Source organism: Mauremys mutica, chromosome 7 (genome assembly GCF_020497125.1).
Source record: "Mauremys mutica isolate MM-2020 ecotype Southern chromosome 7, ASM2049712v1, whole genome shotgun sequence".
NCBI lineage: Eukaryota > Metazoa > Chordata > Testudines > Geoemydidae > Mauremys > Mauremys mutica.
Window position 1 is genome coordinate 94250443 of NC_059078.1, and position 25777 is coordinate 94276219.

At 40.2% G+C, this 25777-nt stretch overlaps 1 protein-coding gene across 3 annotated transcripts in view; it reads left to right on the top strand.

The window, feature by feature from the left end:
- The window catches only part of A1CF (APOBEC1 complementation factor), a 45343-nt gene that overhangs the window by 15281 nt on the left and 4285 nt on the right, over positions 1-25777 (top strand). For 2 of the 3 annotated variants that reach the window (XM_045024903.1, XM_045024902.1), the window contains 8 exons: positions 945-1079; positions 2949-3079; positions 4719-4957; positions 9418-9582; positions 17180-17277; positions 19224-19497; positions 22454-22662; positions 22964-23100. In XM_045024903.1, coding sequence (XP_044880838.1) covers positions 945-1079; positions 2949-3079; positions 4719-4957; positions 9418-9582; positions 17180-17277; positions 19224-19497; positions 22454-22662; positions 22964-23100 — 1388 coding nt within the window. The remainder of the gene's footprint in view (positions 1-944; positions 1080-2948; positions 3080-4718; positions 4958-9417; positions 9583-17179; positions 17278-19223; positions 19498-22453; positions 22663-22963; positions 23101-25777) is intronic. The other variant, XM_045024904.1, reaches the window with a different exon arrangement.

The window sequence follows — 25777 nt, forward strand, 5'->3', positions numbered from 1 at the left end:
GTTAACTACCAAAATCCAGTATAAATGTAATAATTACTAAATGTTTCTGAGCCGTAGGCAGATTGTTGAAAACATGTACTTTTGTTGAATGTGTTACTAGGTTAGAACCAAAACTAACATATGTTCTGCTGGGTGCACCTGTCATATCAGGTTTAGAAAAGCTGTTGGACATTGACTTTTTAAGCCAACTCAAACATTTGAAAAAATGTTGCCCCAAATAACTGAAGTCAAAACACTCACCTCTCCAGTACTCTAACGTATGTTGTTTGTGACCCTCAGAGAAACTCTGTACAAACTGGTCATCTCTCAAATACATCAGGAAACTGCCATTAGCCACTGTATAAGGCACATAGGAGCTGATCTTGATGGGAGATTTTTTATTGACTTCACTGGAGCTGGATTATGACACCTGGTTGCTTTCTGAAGCGCATAAAACACTAGTAAATTATAAACTTTGATTCTGTAAAGGGAGATTGATGCTAGGCAGGCAATGTTTTAGCCTATGGCAGGCTGGCATCTTATCCAATACATCATGTTATATTAAACACTATAGCATCAGAAAGGTAGTATTTGACTAGGGTCTATCCACATAGTTCAACTTTAAGTAAACAAAGATAGGTAACATTTTAGCAAATATTGAGTGACTTCATTGGGCATTGGATCACGTCTTAATGAGGGAGAGTTGCACAGAGACATTGTTTCAGATGGCAAGAGCTGAAAAGAAGGATGTTACTGAATCAGGATTTTATGAAGGGACAGAGAAGATGCCAGTGTTAGAAGAGCAGAGGCCAAGTGGGGTGCAGGAGGTGGAGGGGGGAGGGATAGAAAGAAAGGCACTGTTATGCAGATAAGTCCATGGAGAGTTATAGAAACAAATAAGGCAATTTTGAGAGATTTCTATTGATTCCATATATTTTAAAATGCGTTTCTTTTCTTTGATATAGGAAAATGGACAAAGAAAGTATGGAGGTCCACCACCTGGCTGGGATGCCCCGCCACCAGAGAGGGGCTGTGAGATTTTCATTGGGAAATTACCCCGAGATCTTTTTGAAGATGAACTTATCCCATTGTGTGAAAAAGTAATGTTTTATATTGAAGAGAATGTTCTCCTCTTGTACCATATACGTGTTCCTGATAAAACTGTGTTCAGAAAGAAGGCTGCATTTTCAAAGGCCTGGAACATGAAATAACAAATGGAAAATTGAAATGCATATAATTCTAATACACAAACATTAGCAACTCTTATTGTGTGTGTGTATACATTGCTAGGTGTATAACCCATCGTACTTCTGTGTTTGGGGAGGCTACTGTATAGTTTGCTTCTGTTACCTAAATCTGTTCTGAGTCTCACTTTCTATTACAGGGCTAAGCTGTATGCTTATACTTGTCTGGAGCTACGGAAATGTGGGGGTATAGAGCAGAAGCGCTGAGCAGAGGTGCTCTGACGCATGCTATCTGCACAGGGCTGATACAAGCAGAATGCCTCCGGGAGCACTGGGCAGAGAAAGCGTGCTATAGCATTCCTTGCACCTGATTTTGGGAGGAGCAGCATGCTCCTTCAATGACTCCTTCCAGATCCTAGCAGGTGTGTAGGGCCCTTAATGTGCCCCATCCTGTCTAATGACCCCAACTGGACCATGAAACACTACAGGTTATACCCAGCCTTCACCGATATGTACATGAAGCCACTGTAATTGTATGGTGTCAAGTATCAGAGGGGTAGCCGTGTTAGTCTGGATCTGTAAAAGCAGCAAAGAATCCTGTGGCACCTTATAGACTAACAGACGTTTTGCAGCATGAGCTTTCATGGGTGAATACCCACTTCGTCGGATGCAAGTACTTGCATCTGACGAAGTGGGTATTCACCCACGAAAGCTCATGCTGCAAAACGTCTGTTAGTCTATAAGGTGCCACAGGATTCTTTGCTGCTTGTAATTGTATGTGTGACAGTCACTCACATATTTTTTCACACACAAGAAGGGAGCAGTTTAAAAGCATGAAAGTAATACCAGCCACACAATCATTTGATTTACCTAAGTCACCACATAATTACATTATTGTAACACTTCTGCCTCCCCACCCACCGCCCTCATTTCTTTTATCTCTACTCTTTGTTGCATGAGTTCCAAAATTAGATTGTATGCTCCCTGAAGCAGGGACAACATAGGTGAAATCCTGGCTCCAGTGAAGTCAGTGGTAAAACTTGCATTGACTTCAGTGGGGTCAGGATTTCTCGCCATGTCTTATTTTTTTGTAAGGTGCTTAGCACACCTTAGATACTTGATAATAATGGTTATACCAGGGCATGCACATACCACATTCCCAAATATGGAAGCTCCCAAAAGTTTGTCCTCATCCTCCTGCAGCACTGCTGTCCTCACTGCCATCCTTAATTCTATATGGAAAGAGAAAAATCCCACCCAACGGTGGCACAGAAGAAAGTTTGGTCAAGTGAGGTGCACATATTGACTTTGAGAACAGGCTGATGTTGTGTGACTTTGGAGCTTCCAGTCCTTTTCTTTCATAGCACAGACTGAAATTAAATATTTAAAAACAAAGAGCAAATCAGTGCAAGAAATCATTACAGTGACAACTGTACAGTAAGGTTCCTGAGGCACACATTGGAACTCTGATACTGTGCTATCAGATGGTGTGAACAGAGGTCATTTACCTTGCTAAAGAGAGCTGAAGTGCTAACTCAGCCCTAACTGTCACTTAAACATATGTTGCCTTTATTTATTCTGACTTCATTCATGGGTCAGAAAACTGTTCTCAAGTAAAATAGGTTCTGGCTGATGGTCACATTGATGGAGATGTTCAAACAACTCTGAGGTGATATGCACACAAGACACGGTCAGAGAAATAACCAGCTTTGTGTAAATAGCTTCTGTGCTGTTGGTGAAAGTTTCCTTTCAGAATGGGTTATTGATTTTTCTTTTCATTTACAGATTGGTAAAATCTATGAAATGAGAATGATGATGGACTTCAATGGAAACAATAGGGGATATGCCTTTGTAACATTCTCTAATAAACAGGAGGCTAAGAATGCAATCAAGCAACTTAATAATTATGAAATTAGGTAAGCATGAGTGATATGTTCACATAAAGTGGAAATGATACATTACTCTGTTTTATTATACACTGTGTGTTTTTCCTGAGACTTACAAAAGGATTGTGTAGTAATCTAAACCTTAAAATCACACCATCCATTGTTCCCTTGTACAGTCAGTCAGTCAGTTTCCCATTGATGAAAATACACTTTTAATTAGTTAGCTGGAAATTTCCTGCTGAAGTGTTTAAAAATGGTTCAGACCTATATGTCTTTAGATCATTTCAAAATATTTTTTTATTTTGCCCTTTTTTGGTTTTTAAAAATTATAGATATCATAGAATGTCAGGGTTGGAAGGGACCTCAGAAGGTCATCTAGTCCAACCCCCTGCTCAAAGCAGGACCAATCTGCAGATCCCTAAATGGCCTCCTCAAGGATTGAATTCACAACCTTGGGTTTAGCAGCTCAATGCTCAAACCACTGAGCTATCCTTAATTAGCTTAAATTTTAAAACTGCCATTTCAAACTTTTCATTGATAAAGTGTGAAAATGAAATGTTGTAAGAATTTCAAAACTTTTTTTGACATTTTTAGTTGAAACAATCTGTCCAAACCAACCCTCTCCTGCAAAGTTTCCATTTTGAGAAATCTGAATTTTCTAACAAAAATGTGTTTTGTCAAAAAATTCTGGATCTGCTTTACTGACAACCCTCTTTTGGCTCCTGGGAAGGCAGGAGGAGCTGCTGACTAGCCCATCCTGAGCTCTGTGGAGAGTTGTGGACTGGGCAGGGAGCCTTCTTAAATTCATAGAGTATGAGTGGGGCATCATGCTAACGCCCAAGAGGGATTGCACTTTCTGATGTATTATTTAAGGCTGGCTAGGGATTGAATTTAAGGCTGTCTAGGAAATGAAGAGCCTTTTAAGGCTTATGGGGAAGGAAGCTGTAACTCTCCAAAAGCCCTCCAGAGGGGCTGGGGAACAAGAGGAGGTAAAATGGGAATGAATGAAGGAGTCTTCATTCCCTGGGGCTCTGCATGGAGCCCAGAGAGAAGCAGGAAGCACCCAGAGAGAACAGGGATTAGCACTCCCTATGGCCTGGATCATGCAGGCTGGAGAACAGTGAGAGGTAGAGAGATGTTGTTTCCCCAGTCCCCCAGTTGTGCTGACCCACAGGCTGACTATGATTTCCCAGTTAGCTGACACATTGGTGAACATGATTTGTCCTGATCTGCAGTGCCTGTAAATCACAGTCAGCTTCATATTAGCTAAACACAATTCTTTACTGTTGTGCTCATCAATGGTACAGTTCTGGGGTAAAGACAAGTCTCACTGGCTGGTTGTGGAAATAAACACCTAGGAAGTTAAAGATTAACATTTATTTCTCCCAAAGTCTCAAATTATTTCCAAGCAATATATTCTCAAAACACTGATACCTGCCTGCAGCTCCAATTTCACCTTCAAATTTGTGCTGTGTGAACATTCAAAATCAATTCTGAATATATTCCTTTTTGTCTGGCAAAATTGCTGACTGAGTGTTGGATGGAGTACACTGCTCAAATGGATTGGTCTGATATGTTTTAAACTGTGTTTTTGGGGAAGATGAGGCTTGCGATTTCTCAGAGAACTGAGCCAGATTCATTACAAACTGGAACTGTTGTTTGTATGCAGGAATGGACGACTCCTAGGGGTTTGTGCCAGTGTAGACAACTGCCGTTTGTTTGTAGGAGGAATCCCAAAAAACAAGAAGAGAGAAGAAATTTTAGCAGAGATGAGGAAAGTCACAGACGGGGTCATTGATGTCATTGTGTATCCCAGTGCAGCAGACAAAACAAAAAACCGGGGATTTGCTTTTGTGGAATATGAAAGTCATCGAGCAGCAGCAATGGCAAGAAGAAAACTGCTACCAGGTTTGTCTGCAGTGGTGGTCATGCAGCTTCTTTCACCAACAGCAAACAGTGACATTTTTCAGCTTTCCTATTGCCTGCCTGCCCAGCTGCTGGAGAGGCATAAAGCCTAGCCACTGAACTTCTTCACTTCTCCCCAGCTCCAGGGCCAGCCAGGCAGAGAGACGGGATACTTAGCCTCTACAGCCCTGGAGTGGGGGAGAGGGGCTGAGTCTCCCTGCTGGCTGATTGTCCAGTCCCGGAACTTGGGGGAACACTGGGAGGCAGAGTCAGGGAGCTCAGTCTTGGTAGCCTCCCAGAAAGCTTTATCAATTGGAAAGAGCCTTCTAAGAGGGTGGCTGGGGAGCCATCATTTTGATCATGAGATTTCAGGGCAACATTTAAATTTTCCCGTGGAAAGTTTTGATTTTGAGAGAAGGGCATTTTCAATCGGAAAAATCATTCCAACAAAAATTTCCCAGCCAGTTCTACTGTAATGAAAAGCATAACGTGATCTTTGCCACCATTACATTGTTAACACTGCTGGTGTGTTACACCATTTCCCCCTTCCTAAGTATATCCCATCTATTTATATTGAAAGCTCTTAGTGGCAGGGACTGTCTACTACTCTGTGTTTTGTACAGTGCCTAGCACAATGGGACCATATTCTTGGATGGTCCCCAGGCACTACCATAATAAACAATCATCATTACAGCAAGCACTTATACAGCAGTTATCGCTTCAGGTGTTCCACTGATTGGGACTGACCTCTCCCCAGCCACTGCCATCCTTTTTTGGGGCAGCGCTGGCAGCTTACAGGCCTCCTTAAAGAGGGGAAGGTCTGTCTGCTGGACTTACAACTGCCAAGGCCCCAACTCAGTGTTTACACCATCTTCCAATTGCAGAGTCTCCTGGACTGAATTTGTCCCTGTAAATTATTATTACACCTGAGTACTACTACTTTGCACCATTATAGTCCCTTTTATTTGTGCATTAAGTGACTTGCCCAAGACCAGATAAGTTATTTACTGAGCCAGGAATTTAACCCTGTATTCCTGTCTTAACTCCTGTCAAATTTCAGATGCATCAATTTGATGAAATTACCTTTATATAATACAAAGACACCCAACACATACACATGCATGTACTTTATTATATACATCAAAATCAGCTGCAAAAGACAATACTTTTGCAATTAATACAGGTCAAATTAACCTCCATTACACAGCAGATTGTTTAGTGGAATTCAGTGGAATTGGCCTGGCAGGCCATTTTCTTGGTTCAAAGAGATTTGCTAGGCTCCTTTCAGGAAAAATCATTTGCTCAATCTCTGCTGAAATTAGAAATAAATTCTGATAAATCCATTTATCATTATTTGTACTGGTGCAAGCTAATATATTTGAAATAGTATAGCTGCTACAGATTTTGCAAGGATTTAAAGTTGCATTAAAGAAGAAAAATATTTTCTTCCCAGGATGGTGGAGGAGATGGCAAGATTGCTGAATGTGGGAATATTTATGGGCCCTAATCCGGGAGGATGGGGACTCCCATTAACTACAGTTGGACTCAGTGGTACTCAGAACCTTGCAGGATTTGGAGAATACAATCTGAGGCCCTTATTCAGGAAAGTAGTTATGAACATAGTTAGGTTTAGAAATGTGCTTAAGCATTTTCCTGAACAGGGATGCTTTCCTAACTGGAGCCTAACAAAGAAATCTCTAATGAGGAATTGCATTTATGCCTAGACTTATATTACACAGGAAAATCTTTGAATAAGAATTTACTAGCTACTACATTTGAATACATGAGCAAAATTTACTAGTATTTAGCCATGAGATTTGATTAATTTTTAAGAAGGCTTGTACAGGTTTTATTAAGGGGGTAATATAAATAATTGGCCTACAGAACTCTAGTACTTGTGATAATGATCACGGTGAAAAGAACCCAACTTGACTGTCAGACCCCAAGTTTACAGAACTGGCCTTTAGGAGAACAGCTTCCATAACACACATATCATGTGAAAGTCACCATGCATTATTAATAATCAATATTAGATCTTCAAATTGTGTGCAATGAAAGTCAGAAAAGAGAACCAGATCTTGGTACCATCACTATTACAACACATCTAGTGTTACAAAAGTTCCATGTTTATACTGAACTCTACATATGAGCAGAATTGTGGAATAGTGACAAAAGCATGGAGATCATAGAATCATAGGTAACCCATTCCAGTGCTTCACCACCCTACTAGTGAAAAAGTTTTTCCTAATATCCAACCTAAACCTCCCCCTCAATGAGGTGAAGAGTTCAAGATTCTCTAAACAGCTCTGACTCTCACTGTGCGACTTTGGCCAAATCCTACTCCTTCAGTTTTCCCATTTGCCAGGTAGGAATAATACTTCACAGAGGTGCTGTGAGTGTCAAATAATTGTAAAATGCTCTCGGATCTTCCTCCGAAGTATGGTGCTAGATAGCCATTTTTGTTTATTCTATATTCACCTTGGCATGTGAGCATAATTTAAGATCATATGCCGCTGGCCAAATTAATATCATTCAAAGCTTTTTAAATAAATTATACTGTGACATCACCACATGATGCAGTGAGCAAAGGCTTAAGATATGTTTTGCTTTAAGGTATATTTAAGTTCTCATTAAAAAGTAAAGCTTCCACTGTTCTGTGGATATACAGAACTCAGGGAGTTGCAGAGCAAGCTACATCATACTATGAGCCTAACCGCTGCTTGAGGGACTATTTCTAGGGTAGTTCAGGGAAAGAGGTGAAGGTGGTCAAAAACAGGAACACAATTTTTGAAAAAAAAACCCAACAACTTTGTCTCTTCTCTTCCCCCCTCCACTCCCCCCCCCAAATACAATTTTTTATCGAGTCCTAGTATGAGGGGAAGTTTGGTGTCCAAGCTTATGCCTTGAAGAGACTACTAGCAAAACCAGCCTGTTATTTCTACTGATGATTTGAATATGATCACTGAGACCTGGACCAAAGCAATACATGTTACATAGCTAGCTGATAGCCTATCAAATGACTACTTTTAATCATTACCAGTTCAAGCCAAGTTTAGGCTAGCACTGAAAAGATATAGAGCTCAAGTTAGTCAAATTCACTTCAGATTTATTTCGAACAGAGTGAATCTTGTTTTGAAAGGAAACATTTTTGTTTTAGTAAATGTTCCAAGTTTTTCAACAAAAATAAGTTTTCAAATTCCTTCCCTCCTTATTTTCTTCCCCTTTCCTCCCTTTTCCCACTGGAACAAGAGGGAGAGTCCCTAAAATTTGTTTCCATTTTGACAAATGTAGAAAAAAAAAATCATAGAAAGACAAGATAAGGGAAGCACTGCACTGATAACCTCCATTGTTAGGCTGGATAGAAATGCATCATCTGGAGAAAACTTGTTTGCTGAACTCATTAAAATTGCCAATGAAAAAGCACTGAGTCTATCACAACATCTATGATATTATTGGGTGAATCCAGGACAAGGCTGGGCAGGAAATAAGGTCCTTAGATTTTTGTGGCTGAGCTAAGCTTCAATTACTCTTGGACGAGGAGTAATTCCCTACAAGATGTGCAGGAATGGAAGGAAAGCTGGTCGAAGCAGTTACTGTTGCCATCTGTAGGAGACAAGAGGTGCCTCTGCAAAAGGCTGTTTGCCAGTGCTCATTAGCATGATTTGCACAACCTCAAGACCAGCTCTGTGGCTGTATGCAAAGCTATACCAACATTCTTGATGAATTTAAAAGCAGTGAATTAATTAACCAAATGTAAATTATTACTATGGACATGAGATTCATGATGCTGTCATAGGACTGATTTTCATCCATCTAATTTTTTCCCTTTTTTTCCCCTTTAGAGCTCCCCAAATCAGTTACAATTTCTCCTTGAGGGACTCATCCAATACACTAAGTCAATGAGATTTCTTTCCCCCACATAAGGCCCTTCTTGTAATCATTTATTACCTTTCATTCCCCTATCTTCGCTATTTCCATTGAAGCACTATTCTATAGGGACCAAACTACTGCACACAAATCAAATTTCTGAGAACTTAAGTCTTACTTAAACTTATTAGAATCACAGTGTTTGTCATACTGTAGTCTGTGGAGTCCCTTCCAATCAGCTGCAGAAAGAAACAGTTTGAAACTAAACAGTGGAGGGAAGGGATTTTTGGAAGAGAAGCGGGTTCATTAAGCGATCTCTCTGAGTGGTTCATAGAATGAAAATGTTTGAGGACCGTACCATATTTTCTCTCCTTGTTGGATGCTGCATATCTGCAGTGTTAGAAGAATAAAACCTGGACATCTGACTATCTGTTTCTGGATACACATGGTATATGTGCCTCTGTTTGAGCATTAAATTTTAGACCTTCTGTATAATCAGTCCATTCTACTATCACAGCATAATTTTATACAAAATATCAATATGCCTAGAAACCAACTGAACAATGGTACTTTCAATTATTTATCATTTTTTGCAGGAAGAATACAGTTATGGGGACATCCTATTGCTGTAGACTGGGCAGAACCAGAAGTTGAAGTTGATGAAGATACAATGTCATCTGTTAAAATCCTCTATGTACGAAACCTTATGCTATCAACCACCGAAGAGACAATTGAAAAAGAATTCAACAATATTAAACCAGGTAGGAAATGACATAAAGTAGGTTTTTAGCTGTTGAGGGTTTAAAGCCCATTAAATTGGTAGATATTGTTCAGTTATAGTAAACTAACAGTAGTTGCTCTGTTTCTCTGAAATATTAAATTGGTGGAACACCAACATAAAGGATAACATAGCTGTTCTTTCTCCTGTAAAACATTCAAGTGCTGAAACAATTTTCACCCAGTTTAAGTTCCTAAAACAGCCACTGCTGGAATTAGATCATACAGTAAGCTGCTTGTTTTCTAATTGACAGCACAACTGACATTTTCAGGGCGGTTTGGCAAGTCAGATAGCTCTGAGGCAGTCAAAAATGGTATATGAAAAGTCCTAAGGATTCTACGTTAGTAAAAATTACTTTTGTTGTGACATGTTTTTGTATATATGCTTTCTAGTAACTTGATTTCTGCAGAAAGGTTATTTTAGTTTTTTAAAACAGCAGCTTTGTTTTGGGGGGTAGGTTTTACCTCCAAGGAGAGCAAGACTATGTAAGTGGGATAGACTCTTTTCACTATTCTTCTTCCTATATGGAAAAGGATAATGTTCAAAAGAGAGTGATTCAGGATGGCTGTTTCACTCCTGCCCACAATGATTGGCTGACTTTTGAAATTTCCATACGCTTTTTTTAAGGTGGTTTTATATAATGAACATTGACATGAAACTTGCACATTGAAGAATCACAAAGCACTTGGATTTTTTAAACCATATTTAACTGACCAGGACATGCAGGTGAATGAAGACAGGCACAGGGAGGGATTTAAGTGGCAGACCACAAGGTTATTAACAGGGAGGATAGCTCAGTGGTTTGAGCATTGGCCTGCTAAACCCAGGGTTGTGAGTTCAATCCTTGAGGGAGACCACTTAGGGATCTGGGGCAAAAATTGGTCCTGCTAGTGAAGGCAGGGGGCTGGACTCAATGACCTTTCGAGGTCCCTTCCAGTTCTAGGAGATTGGTATATCTCCAATTATTACCTAACACTGGGGAGGGGGCTATATGCCCCTCCTTCTCCATCTCTCAATACCAGGCATCTGAGTGGGTTCAGTGTGGGATTACAGGCTCCCACCATATATCCCATAACTCAGGATAGACTCTCCTCAGCCTACGCATAGTACTCATCTCACTCTTCTGAATCCTCTCACCTTCCCCACTCCCAGCAGAGTGGGACAGAGGGTACTAAAAGAATACCTCAGTCTGTGAATACTTCAGTCCCCTCTTGTCCCAAAGGCATAAGATACAACAGCAAAATCCTAGTGAATTACCTATAACTGCTGGCCCTTTTGGCTTTTTAACCACACTGGATTCCAGTTGCAACATTCCTGCAAATGACTAATAATTTCTACATTCTACTGTTATTTAAACCAAAATGTGCTTCCATGATGCTTCAAGGAAGGCAAAAAACCCTGCAGGCATCTGCCAATTTTGCCCCAAAGGGAAAACTTCCTTCCTGATCCCAAAACAGGCAATTGGTCAGGCCCCGCAACACACAAAAACCACTGCTTCTATATTACAACTACAAAGAGGGAGAGTGGGGCAGCTAAGCAGCAGCTTTTTTGAGCTAGTTACTCCAAAAAAAAACCAGGCCGTTTTTAAAATAATAAAGGTTTACAGGGGTGAGGGGCCACTCAGCTCTCATCTTGCTTTGGCTGGCCAATGGGAGACAGGGGGAAACCCACCCCTGCATTCCCAGGCATGTATTCCCACCCCACTCCCAGCTGCCTACCACACTACAGATCCATTCATGTTTCCCACCGAGTGAGATGGGTGGGTGGTTCTGGATTTAATTCACCTATGTTCTGCATTCTAGAACTTGCATCGAATTCAACTCCTGAAAATGTATAAGCTTAATTCCCCATCATAGAAATGAATAACATACAGAAACTTACATAAAAATACAAACCAATATTTATAATTTAATCCATAAATTATCCTAATATTAGCCTTATGGCTTCTATTACAGACAACTATGAGTATGTAGAGTGGGATTTTCAAAAGTGTCTACAAGTTGAGCACAAGTTCCATTAATTTTCAATGGGAGTTTTGCTCCTAAATCATTCAGAAGCTTTTGAAAATCCAACTCTATATAATGAAGAGCGTTTTGGCACTCCAAGAAATACAATAATCTCTGCACTACTTTCTTGTGCTCAGCATCAGGAAAATCATTCATGATTTAACTCACTTCTATTAACTTTCTCCTTAACGTTTAAAGATGTATTGCGGAGCATCTTAACTCTTCTGCTTTGTCTCTGGCTCCATAAATTTCTCTTTTTCACATTAAGCTGCAGCTGAAAGATCTATTAGAAATTCCTATATGAGTCATTCCTGTCTTTTTAATGCCTCAGTATAATACTTTTAGCAAACATGAAGTTGATAGATAAATCATTTTACTTTCAGCTTCTTCCCCCTATTATTAATCTCAATTTGCTCCAGAACATTTAACCTATTAGCACTCCCTAAAAAAACATGTTTATAGTCACCTCAAGTGTCTATAAAACTCCATCATTTTTCACTTAAACCAAATTTGCTCAAAGGAAATGGATTCCAAAACAGTTTATGGAAGCTTTTAAATTGCATTTGCTTTAATTTCTGCAGTTTTATCATTTTTCTCGCCACAGATTTTGATCCTGTGCAGGGATGAAAACTGGAAATGTCTTTGTCTTTCCCTCTTTTTTTATTAATAATATTTATTTTTATTATTTTTAATGGATTACAAATCTGGAACAACTCATTTTTTAGGATGTTGCATATTTTAAAAAACTGTGTATATAGTAGCTAAATATGACCTTTGGGCACAGGGCTGCCCAGAGGATTCAGGGGGCCTGGGGCAAAGCAATTTCAGGGCCCCTTCTATAAAAAAAGTTGCAATACTATAGAATACTATATTCTTGTGGGGGCCTGGGGCAAATTGCCCCACTTCCCCTCCCCCGCCCCCTCCGGGCAGCCCTGTTTGGGGAAATAAGCACAGCTCTAGGGTGATAATGAAATTATAATCAGAAATGTCAGCAAAAGTCTGAAATTATTTTTCCCTTCTCCTGAGCCTCTTGCACTGGACATAATGCTGTATTGCAACACCTTGTTACTGAAATGTACATTTGACCCAGTGATCCTATACCTGGAAAGCATTTTGACAGTCATACAGCATCCAGTAACAAATTGTTCAGTTTAGAGGAGTTAAAATCTAGAGCTGCCACTATGGATCAGATTCCAAAGAGTCTCTCAAACCCACATTTCCCCTTAACTTTGGTGGTAATGTTGTGAATGATCCAAGGGCAAAATAAAGCATGAAGACTATTATATTTTATAAAGCTGCAGTGCCAAATTCAATGTTTGCTTTTGGGTTGTCTTGTGCCATTCGAATAGCACAAAGAGTCTAGAGCACTCTGGACAATTAGGGCAACAGCACCTAGAATGAGAGGCCCATTACTGAATTTAACTTTTCAAATTTGTGCACACAGTCCTAAGCCTGGATAAAAGATTTTTGTTCCCCAGAGTGCACTAATATCTGACATGGAAGCCAAAGAACGGTTTCTCTGTAAATGTGGGCACACGAGACAGGAATGCATATTATGTTGTAGTCCCTTCTGCCTGTCTGCTCCATTCTGGTGAAGGAATTAATGGTAATAAGCCAAAATTCTGCTCAAGAAATCCCAGGCAAGGGGTTAAATTTATGATTCTGGGGAGCAAGACATCAATTGGCTCCCATTTCTGGCAAATGGGCAGCAAAGTGCTCGGATATATTTCCCCTTTCATTCGAAAGCTGGACATGACCTTGCAGATCCCATCAAGTTTCAAGTGATGTTAGAAAAGCTCCAGCTACATACCCAAAAGCAAGCCACTCTGCCTCCCTAACCCTTACCCTCCATACAGGTATCATTTAAGAAAAGTCAACCTGAGTGTCATTTTGAAGTAGTGCACCCAGCATTCGAAGCAGGAAAAACCATAAGATTAAGATCTGGTCTACTCTAGGAAATCAAGTCAGTTTAACTGCATCAGACCGGGTTTGAAAAGTCCACACCTCTGAGCCATATAGTGAATCCAAGCTAAGTCACTGTGTAGACACTGCTAGGCTGCCAGAAGAATCCTTCCCAGGTAGTGTCTACACTGAAGTGGTACAGCAGTACAGTGCAGTGGTGCAGCTGTGCTACTGTAGCATTTTAAGTGTAGACAAGCTCTAACTTAGCATTCGCGTACCACCTTTTTTTTTTCCAGGATCTGTATCTATGATAGTAGATGTCTCAGTAGCAGTAGAGGATGGACATGCACTTCCACCAAGTGGGAATGGAGAAGACAGAGTCATTAAAAAAAAATAAGGAAGATAAATTCTTAAAGCTTTGATCGCAGGAAACAGAAACAGATTCATCTATTTTTGGTAGGAAAATCAATTACTCAGGTTGCTGCTGAATGTCACAGTTCCAAAAAAAATTGGTACTGGCAGCACAGTAAATAAAGGCGAAAAACTATAATAGAAGTGGATTCCAAAAAGTACAGAAAACTTTGAATTGGATTCTAGATGAGTAATGCTGCAAAGAATGGCCCTTTTGTTTTCTCAGATTGCCTCACACCCTTCTGTCATATAGTCATCTCCATTGTAATAATTGTGGAATTCGATTAACAATTAAACCAGTGATCACCTGGGTCTCTGTATGAACAAACTAAACAAAGAATGCTGAAATTAGAACAATTTAAAAATTAATGTGGCACACATTAAGTGAATTAAAAGCTGGCTAAATTATATGTCTCAAAATGTAATTGTAAATGGGGAATCATTGCTGAGCGGGTGTGTTTCCAGTCGAGTCCCACAAGGATCAGTTCTTGGCCCTACACTGTTTTATCAATGACCTGAAAGAAAACATAAAACCATCACTGGTAAAGTTTGCAGATGACATAAAAATAATGAAGAGGACCGGTCACTGATTCAGAGTGACCTGAATCGGTTGGTAAACTGGGCACAAACAATATGTGTTTTGATACAGCTAAATGCAAATGTATACATCTAGGAACAAAGAATTTAGGCCACACTTATCCAGTGCAGGATTCTATCCTGGGAAGCAATGACTCTGAAAAAGATTTGGGGGTCATGGGTAACATCAGCTGAATGTGAGCTCCCAATATGATGCTGTAGCCAAAAGAGCTAATGTGATCCTGGGATGCATAAACACAGGAAGATTGAGTAGAAGCAAAGAGATTATTTTACCTCTGTATTTTGCTGTAGGAATTATTATGGGGAAGTGGAATCTATGAATTTACAACAGTTGAGAATTCGGCCCAATTTTGACTACAGGACAATGCAGTCCATTCTTTATCTGCCTGACCATACCAGTCAGAAAAAGAAAAGTTTATTTTAGAGAGACTTGGGCAGCTTGAGTTAGATATTTTGGGTGCAAAGCTTTCCAAAGAGTATGAGGAAATTGGCATATAGTCCTGGTCTGTCCCATGACCATCTTTCCTTTGGCATACCCATTTTTTGTTCCCATGCCAGCAGGTGCTTATTGTGCATGTTTACTGCTCCTCATGCTAAGTCAGAATCACAGTGCAGGTTCTCTCATGGAAGTTCTAACTCTCATTAAAGTTTTCCTCAGAGGCAGTCCAAATTGCACTGGGTTTGCATAAATGTACCTTACAACAGACCCAGCAAGACCTGTTGTATTGATCAAAAAATCCTACATTTTCACTGAAAATCTATCAATGGATGCATATTCAATACACCATCAGTTATAAACTATTGGATTTAGAGGAACACTTCTCTCTCAGACCCTTGTTCCCCCCAGTCCTGCTGTCTGGCTGATGTGTCTGTATATTCATGTGTTCTGCAAAATTGCTTGGCAATCAGAAGGTAGAACAAATATTCAGAAATCAGGACTGCCTTGCATTCTTCAGGACAGATGACAAACCTGTTTGTTGACTTTATAATGGGTGCTGACACACACATCACCTCTCATGTAGCCAGTGGGGAAACAGGAAAAGGCTCTGATACGAAGTGAGAAAGAGGCAAATTATTGTAAAAGGAAACTAGTGCTTCTAAACTTGCTGGCTGTGCTGAGGCTGCATAGATGTAAAAGTCAGAACAAGCTGCAAGAAATAAACAAAACCAAAGTGAATTTGTATCACACTTGCCTAGAAGAAATCTGAATCCATCATGCAAGCATATGACTCCAAATGACATTTTAAGCAAACAGAATGTGAATGTTCTATGGAATCTGACATAATTCAAGAATATATTGCATAACCAGCTGACAGTTGCATTCAGCCATTGTAGTGGAGACTACCAGACATAAAAATTCCAGAGTTGAAATGCACTTGAATATACTTTCTCACTGTAATTTTTTTTTAATTTTTCATATATCTGGTTCTAGAATACTCAAGAGCTTCACTTAAAAGCTAAGATCATAATTCTATTGCAAGCTGTAAAGGTTGTTGCTCTATTTCCATTTACTGCACATGGTTTCCTTCTCAGCCTTGATTTTTACCAAGTCTGATCTAGCTGAATTCATACATCTGAAAATAGGCCTGCAAGGGTAGCTTTGACTTGTTAGTTAAAAAAGGGTTACTCTTACTTTAGTGTGTTAATATCACATATATTTAGGTTTACTTTTTCTGTTAAATTAACTGTACTTTTCAGTACCCATAAATGAAAAAGTATGAGAGTGGTAGCTGTGTTAGTCTGGATCTGTAAAAAGCAACAGAGTCCTGTGGCACCTTATAGACAGGGCCGGCTCCAGACCCCAGCGCGCCAAGCGCGCGCTTGGGGCGGCATTTTGCCGGCAGGGCAGCAGGCGGCTCTGGCGGACCTTCCGCAGTCATGCCTGCGGAAGCTCCACCGGAGCCGCGGGACCAGCGGACCCTCCGCAGGCACGTCTGCAAGAGGTCCCCCGGAGCCGTGGGACCGGCGACCGGCAGCGCGCCCCCTGCGGCATGCCGCCCTGCTTGGGGCGGCCAGATTCCTAGAGCCGCCCCTGCTTATAGACTAACAGACGTTTTGGAGCATAAGCTTTCGTGGGTGAATACCCACTTCGTCAGATGCATGTAGTGGAAATACGTATGCAGGCAAGAATCAATCTAGACTGATTATTGCCTGCATATTTATATCTGCCTCTGGAAATTTCCACTACATGCATCTGACAGAGTGATATTCACGAAAGCTTATGCTCCAAAACGTCTGTTGGTCTATAAGGTGCCACAGGACTCTGTCGCTTTTTATAAATGAAAAACTAAATCAATGTAGTTTTTAAAAGTACTTGGCAATACCAGGTCTGTAGAATACTTAGTTAACTTAGTTCGTTCAAACTTTTAAACTCTGAGAAGTGTAACATTCTGAGTTGGGTAATCAGATCAAATTAAAACTATAGCATGTCAGGTTCAGTAATTACTCATTTTGATCATGATGCTACAATCATTTATGCACAAGCTTAGCTTTACACACAAGTAATCTTACTGAGTTCAGTGAGATACTCACATGCATAAGTGTCTGCAGATCAGAACTTTGGTTTATAAAACTGAGTGCTAAAAACACAACCCAGAATGTTAATTCAAATCTGTATTCCTTTGAAAAGACAGTTGCAGAACTAATATCCCAACATTTTTGTAGGTGCAGTTGAAAGAATAAAGAAAATCAGAGACTATGCATTTGTACACTTTAATAACAGAGAGGATGCAGTTGAAGCTATGAAAGCCTTAAATGGGAAGGTAATGCTGGACTAGTAGCATTCATATATTGGTGTCATACAACTGTATTTGCTTTTTTGTAATTGTTTGCAATTTATGTAATCACATTTCAGCCTTTTGAGAGTTCACAAACTATTCATTTTGACTATTTACCTACATAATGGGAAACTGGTCACCTAAATCACATAGTCGTGTTCTGTTGTGACTCGATGCAAGAAACAGAATAATGAACAAATGACTAATACTTAATAAAAGGTCACAAAATCTCATGCTTGCACTTTGAATACCTTTTCCTTATGTGTCAACAAAAAACAAGGCAATGTGCAATGGTCAAACCAAAACAGCTGTTCAGAATTCAAACAAAGATCTGTAAAAGCTGTTTTTTCCCAGACTTCAGCCAATTTTAATGCCATATACAATTTTGAAATTATAATGCAATAACCAGGCCTTAAAAGTTGTTAACTATTTTATTATTTTCATATGTTGCAAATATTGTGTATAATATTATATAATAGTATTACATATTTATCATGGGGTGTTATTCATCCCTCTTTTATTCCTGCTTCTACTGAGGAATCACTTCAAATGCGGCAATTCCTTTCCAAACACATAGGAATAGCCCCTGCTCTGATGAGTGTACAGTTTAAAAAAGTGTGTTAACATAACCTCAAATTACATTAATGGGAGCTACACACATATTAAAAATATATTCCTGTGCTGAGAACATGACAGCAAGAGAGGAAATTCAGGATCCATGAATTCAAAGATATGGGATATTTAATCCACACTCTCTTTAGACTCTGCATTGCCACTGAATACATGCTTGCTAAGAAAATAAATCCATTTGCCTCTGCTAAAACAAACAGTCATTGATCAGGTATAATACAGCTCAAAAACTCTCTTCAGAGAGACTATTTTTCTTGTAATTGCAGTGCTTTTCAGTCTAGAAGCTGAAAAAAGCTATATAAAGCCACCTTATGCATGTACAAATATACTCCACATGTTCTGAGGTGTACAATCAGTATCTTGAACATCTGTCTTGGGAAAATAGGTAATGCAGTCACTTTTCCATTGAAGGGTGCTGCACTACAGTACCTCATTGAAAAATTGCATGAAGCCCATTGACACATATTTTGCATCACCTGTTGGAATCAACACTGAAGATGTGGTACTTACAATTAACATCACAAAAACTGACTTCCATTTTCATGTGCTCATTATTGTTTTCAGGTTAATATAAATGGTAATGTTTGGGTTAGGGAAGGGGCAAACAGACCTTGCCTAATTTTGAACCTTCTCAGAAAGTGTAGTTTTAAAATGAGCGGTTGATTGAATTTACACATTACTGTGGGCAGAAGAGGAGGGTCTCTAAGGTTATGTCTACACTTGGAGCTGGGGGTTGTGATTCAAATAAGCCTACTTGTGCTAGCTCTCAGAGAGCTAAAAACAGTGGTGTAGCCGTGGTAGCACAGGCAGCAGTGGCACAGGCCAGCATCTTGAGTACTCACCCACGAGGTCCAGGAAGATTTGTACCTGAGGCAGCTAGCACACACTGCCACTCACCACTGCCTGCGCTACCACGGCTACCCTACTATTTTTAGTGCACTAGCTCCTTGGGAGCTAGCATGAGCATGTCACTAGGAGCTGGGAATCACACACTCTAGCTCCAAGCACAGACATAGCCCAAGTTCCTCTAACCTCACAGCAGCTGCAGGCAGAAGACGAGCAGACTGCCATGGTTCACACATTTTGCAACAGCAGCCAGGGGCCATCTTGCCTTTCTGCCCCTGGGAACATGGCCTCACTGCAGAAGATTCTCAAACTCTTTCAGTCACCCCACCTAATAGATGGTTAGCAAAAATGCAGAACTTAGCTGGGCTTTTACAAAACAGTCATTATGATGTTGGATATTGTACTGCACTTGTGCTTCCCTTGCATTTTTCCAAGCATTTCTCCTTGTTTTACAGGTGCTGGATGGTTCCCCTATCGAAGTGACATTAGCAAAACCAGTAGACAAAGACAGTTACGTTAGACACACCAGAGGCACAGGAGGACGAGGTACTGTGCTACAAGGAGAATACACTTACACATTTGGACATGTGTATGATCCCGCCACAGCCTACCTTGGAGCTCCAGTCTTCTATGCACCTCAGGCCTACGCAGCTATTCCTAACCTTCATTTCCCTGCCACCAAGGGTGACCTCAGCAGTAGGGGAATTATCCGACCTCCATCTATTAGAGGTAACTCCAGCGGCTATGTCTATGGCAATCCAGAAATCTATTTTTGAAATAGCTTCATAACTAGAGTAGGAGGTAAATTTATGAAATCAAATATCCATGCACCACATTAAAGCTGTGCATCCATGCATCACATTAAAGCTGGTTCCACTAAAAAGTTTTTAAAAACTTGAGTCATACTTGAGCAGTTTTAACTAAATGGAGAAATTAGCATAAACCACCTTGGATTATATGAGTTGAAGCATACCCCCATCATTCAGGCACTTCAGAGTCCTTCAGAGAGGACCGTAAGTTGGGGCTGCTCCTGAGTCTTTAATGATCTGAGGAGTGTCCCAAGGTCATTGTTCAATGGTTCCTCACTATGAAGAAACTCCAGCCCACCGTTCTTAGGAGTTCCAATTGCTAGCACTGAAACATTCAATAATCTTCCTGAAACACACAATAGTCTCCCAAATGTCCTGCTTTTCTCAGCTACTTCCTTTTTACACCTACCGCAATCTCCATTCACTGGGACAGACCTATGCATATAGCCCAGCATTCTATAATTCTGCATAGCCTCAGGTGATGCGTCCTTTTAAGAAAGTGACTGAAAGCCTTCATACACTGGAAAACAGCCACCGTTTTTGGAACCTCTCCTTTAAAAGGAGATGAGAACCTTCAGGCAGGCTAAGCAAACAAAAATATATATATATACTCCCTCATCAGCCCAGGAGAAAGCCGAACGTCTTTTAACAGTCTCTGAATTACTCTTGCTCCAAAATAAACAAACCAAAAATCCTCCATTTTGTCCCAGGAGGGAAAAAAACAAACAAAACAAGAGTTTTTCACTCACAACAGAACTCCTTGCCCACAGCTGGCTGTTGATTCAGTTCCAGAAGCCTAGCAGTTCATTTTCTCCTCTTTTTAATGGCTCAAGGCTGAGTTTCAGGAAAACTAACCAGTCCCAGGAGAGTCAGTGCTCTGTGTTTTGACTCTTATCTCCCCACAACCAGGACATTTTCTAGTCAGGCCATTACCCTAGTCATTTTGGGGCTCTAAGCAGCAATACAGCATCGTTACAGGGAATGACAAATGAACCTCCAAAACATAGATGAAAACAAGAAAGTGCTTCACACTGTGCTCCAAAAAGTGGCCATAAGCACTAGCAGGTTACACATTCGACATTAAGTATCTTTTCAAGTATGTCGACTACAGAGATCAAAACTGGGGGTGGTTTCGTTGCACTATCTTGTTGGTTGGGTTTTAATTTTGCAACAATCAAATAGTTGGTAGTTCCGTCTGGGATCCTATTATGTCTCACCGCCACAGATTTGGATATATAGTTCCAATTTTGATCTATCACAGTGTAGACAAAACATTAACTATTTAACATGATAAAAGGTCATGCTTCTTAGCAGAGTTTTTGTTTTGTTTTGTGTTTTGTTTCCTGCAACAAAACAAATAAAAAAACAGTCTATCTGAATGGATAGTATAAGGGATTGGTAAACTTAATTTTGAAATTACTGGTGCAAATGTGCGGTGACTAGAGAGGAGCCTGAATGAAACATTAGGTCCAAAACATTTCCAAAACTAAGGTGTGAATGTAACATAGGCCCACTTACTTTATAATGGGCTTAATTAAATTTTGGGGTGTTCAAAATCCAGATCTTCTCACTCATTTCTAGTAGTGACTGAGATCATTAACAACTGACAGCAGATTGATGTCCTAAGTGAAATCAGATGGTGTTCTCAACACATTTCCAGGTAGAAAGATGTCCTAAAGAACACAGTTCTCAGTCTGAAGTCCTCAGTAGAGTTGATGAGGACTGAATTAACTAACCTAATCTCTAACCCCCTGGAAATGATTCCTTCAGAGAACGATCAAGACACATTGGCTCGTTGGTATGGTTTGGGAAATTTGCACTGCTACTGCTCATGCTTTAGCTTTACTGTGCATATATAAATCTAAAACTCACTAAAATTACATTAGGAAAATGTGTCAAAACTCCCAAATCACTCAGTTCACTTTTCCTTAGTATGGTGTCACTTGTTAACCTCCTAAATTCCCAAACAATCCTTCTGAAAGGAACCAGTTCTAATGTGAGAAAATGGTCATTAGTTCAAAGAATGGGGGGAAATCTATGTATTCCAAGTTCATTAAAAATCTTAAATTATACCAATGGGCAGTAATCAATCTAATTTTTAACTGTCCCTTTACTCTTCAACTGTAAATCAGGTTAGAAACATGGCAAAAAATCAAAAGTAATCTGTGCATGAATTCAATGGAAAGTTAAGCCTCGTGTTGACTGAACAGAGCAGAGAAGATGGGAAAGTCAGTCAGAAGCAACTAGGACATTCCTTCTAACTAAAACATCTCAAGGCACTTTAGGAAAACAACTTAAAAGATGATGGGGTAGAGATCTGGTTTATATTGATTAAATTATTGATAATCCCATAGATAAGTGATACCATAGGAATAAGGACAATCTTAGTTATATACTGTAATCGATTAAAAGATATGGTGAACCAGGAAACTAATCTGCAATGAATTTTCTAAGGAAACTATGCTGCTCGTAGCTTGCAGCCTGAAATTACAGGCATTAAACATAAATAAACGTCCCAAGAAGTATTATAAAAGCCAGAATGATACAGTTGTGTAGATACTAGCTCTATATTCATGGTATTATTGTATTTTCCTCCAAAGGTAATAAAGAAATTTCTCCTTGTGAGTTCTACTTCATGGTGACTAGTGTGGCCTGCATTGTGCAGGAGGTCAGACTAGATGACCATAATGGTCCCTTCTGACCTTGAGTCTTGAGTCTATGCGTGTGGTATGAATCTGCAGCAGTTCTCAGTCAGTCAATGTTCCTACCCATCTTCTTATCAGAAATCAGTGAATGGGGCTAACTTTTCCATTACAGTAAGAATCAGGGTGATTTTCCGGTGATTTGATTCAGTTTAATGCTTCTTACATTCCTAGAAATTTACATGAATGTACCTGTAGGGGCTGCGGGAGTTAGAGGACTAGGAGGACGTGGATACTTGGCTTACACTGGCCTGGGTCGTGGATACCAGGTTAAAGGAGAAAAGAGGGGAGAAGACAAACTCTATGATCTTTTGCCTGGAATGGAGCTTACCCCAATGAACCATATCGCTTTAAAACCACATGGAATTAAACTTGCTCCTCAGGTAGGTACAATAAATTAGGAAAAATTGCTCTAGTCAGACGTATATTAGTCTTTTTTTTTAATGCTTTCTGAACAATACAATAGATTTAGACCAAGTTTGAATAGTTACTTATTTTGAAAATGCTGATAGGTGATCATGAGTATGTTCACACACTGATCTGCTCACCTTTGAAAGAGACATTACAGAAAATAACTACAAGTTACTATTGTTATGCCTAAAGAAGGGTTCTGCTGTTTTAGGGCCAGAGATGGGCCAGAACCTTAAAATGTGGTTGTAACTGGTATACATTTTTCTCTTATAGGTCTTAGAAGAAATCTGCCAGAAAAATAACTGGGGACAACCTGTTTATCAGCTTCATTCTGCAATTGGCCAGGACCAAAGACAACTATTCCTATATAAAATCACTATTCCTGCCCTTGCCAGCCAGAATCCTACTATGTATGTAACTATTCCATTTCGTATGGTTTTTAATAGTTTTTTAAAATTTTCTATTTATTTAGCATCATTGCTAGAATCAACTACATAGGCCACTATTTATTTTAATTTTAGATTTGGAGAGGAAGGATAAAGTTCTACATTGAACAAGGAGGATAAAACAAAACATTAGCTAGCTACTCATTCAGTATGCACTATCCATCCTGTCTACTAAATGAGGCAAGAGTCCTGTAGAAAAAATAGTATATGATCAGGTAATTAAAGGCTGTATCAAAGCATATGTATAAAGGAGACAAATTAAAGTTGCACAGGCAACCTTAATTCTGGAATTTCCTAACTTTTAAGTAATTGACTTTGCAGCCTTAATAATGTTTGTTAAATAGTTTTTGCTGGGTAATTTCTTAGGATTTTTAAAAAGCAAACTGAATAAACAGAAATTCCATCAAGTGGTATCACATTGATACCCACATGGTTCATCAGCAGATTTGGAACCTTTAGACCCACCTCACAGACTTCCGTCACCTGAGCTAATAGCAGTAGTGGGCTGTTATCCTCTTCATGAACCAACACTAGAGCAGGATTCATCACACATTCTGCTAGTGGGTTTCACAGATGTTTGCTGACAGCAGAGGAATAGTGACACTCAGGAATCTTGGATTCTATTCCCCGGTCTGTAGAGGCTCAAACTCTTCTGCCCGTTCTCCTCAAGCTTGACTCTTTCTGCCTTGTCCCCTCCAACTTATCCCTGTCCAAGGCTCAACTCTTCCCCACCTAGCTACTCATCCCAGTCTCCTTACCTACCCAGTCCCAGTCTTCACTCCTCAGCCCTCTCATACCAGTCCCAGTCCCTTGCCCAGCTAGCTGTAGTCTTCCCCCCTTCCAGGCTCAATCTCCCCCCTTTCAGTTCCTTGTCCCCAGACATTTGTCCAGCCAGACCCAGTTCCCGCCCTCCTAGCCCCTTAGTTAATCTGCCCCCACACTCAGCCCCTGGTCTCCAGTCACCACCCTACCCTTATATATCTTGCTTATCCCCACTGTCTCACAGACCCTGAGTTCCTCGTACAAATTCAGTGTCCACCCACCACTGGCTGCTTGTGCCAGTCTGTCTAGTCAATGCCAGTGCTCCCCCTGTACCCCAGCTCCTTGTCAGATCTGACCCTCCCTCCCCACAACTCCCAGTATCCCTCTCCCCCTGCTGCCAGCTTCCAGTCCCAGTTTCCCCCACACACACTTCCTTGTGCCAATCTACTCCCTCTGGCCCCCCTGGTCCAGCCCTTGTCCCCCCTGCATTCAAAACCAGAAGTCTCTTCCTCCATGTTGCCTGGGCCCAATGGGGGAGGTGGTGGCACTGAGAACACAGAAGAGACAGGCTCCATGCTCTCAGTTCTGGTACTCAAAGCTTGGCCCTGCACCGTCCAGCCCTTATAAGAGCAGAGCTGCAATTGCAGGGATAGTCATGCTCATCTTCTGACCGGAGCATTCCCAATGTGCACGGAATCTTTGGTGAACTTAGCTGCAAAGCTCTAGCAAGACTCTACTGAGCATGTGTGAACTGCAGTTTTTCAAAGGCTTTTAACTTAGCCAAATTTTGGCAGATTTTTCACAGGGATGGCAAAAATCAGATCCCTGATGCAAAGGCTACCATGATCCTCTGCCAAATTTCAAGCCCCTGCTCCAAAGCATTGTGGCATTACAGCTTTTCAAGAAAAGATCTCCAGGATTTTTTAACAGTTAGCAAAAACTATATATTTTTCCATAAACTCAACTTTTGGAAATGGCTGAACAATTTTTTAATTTTCCAAATTAAAAAATTAAAATCAGTCTGAGGCAGACAACTAGCTTGGAAAATTTCAGTCCAAACAGTTAACATTTAGCAAAGTATAAACAAAGTATAAGGGTCTTACAATGGGAAGTGTTGGGCAACCTTAATAAGAGGCCATGCCACTAACTCTGTCTATAATTATACCAACTAGAAATCAAATAGGATATATTTCCACTGCTAACCTATAACAATATTTTGGATACATTTCACTGGGTCACACCACATCATGTAATCAAAAAGAATTGTTGATGAGTCATATTTAGCAAATATCCACTCCATATTTAAAAGTTACACCTCCAGTTTGAGGGAGTTTGCAAAAATAAGCAGAAATATGCAAGTTTTCAAGATACATGGCTTTTTTCCCTGCCTGAACCGTGAACTTCAGGCTGCTAACATTTTGTACTAGTGCATACATTAATATTAAGTAAGTGTTTTTCTTTTATAGTAGTGTTTTTCTCAAATACATATTCTCTCAGAATATCAATAATGCACCATTTTTCTATTTGAGCAAAATACTTGACAGGAGGTATGAACTGTCAAACTGTCATCCTTAGAATAGGATGCAGTTTTGTTGTAGCCCAGGATATCCAAGAGTCAAGGTGGTTGAGGTAATATCTTATATTGGACTAGCTTCTGTTGGTGAGATAGACAAGCTTTTGAGCTTACTCAGAGCTGTTCTGCAGGGCTGGGAATTGTACTCTGAGAGTTTGTCTACACTGCAATTAAAAACCTCTAGCTGGCCCATGCCAGCTGACTCAGGCTCACCGGGCGCAGGCTAAGGTGCCGTTTAATTGCAATGTAGACGTTCAGGCTCAGGCAGGAGCCTGGGCTCTAGAGCCCTGCAAGGTGGGAGGGGCT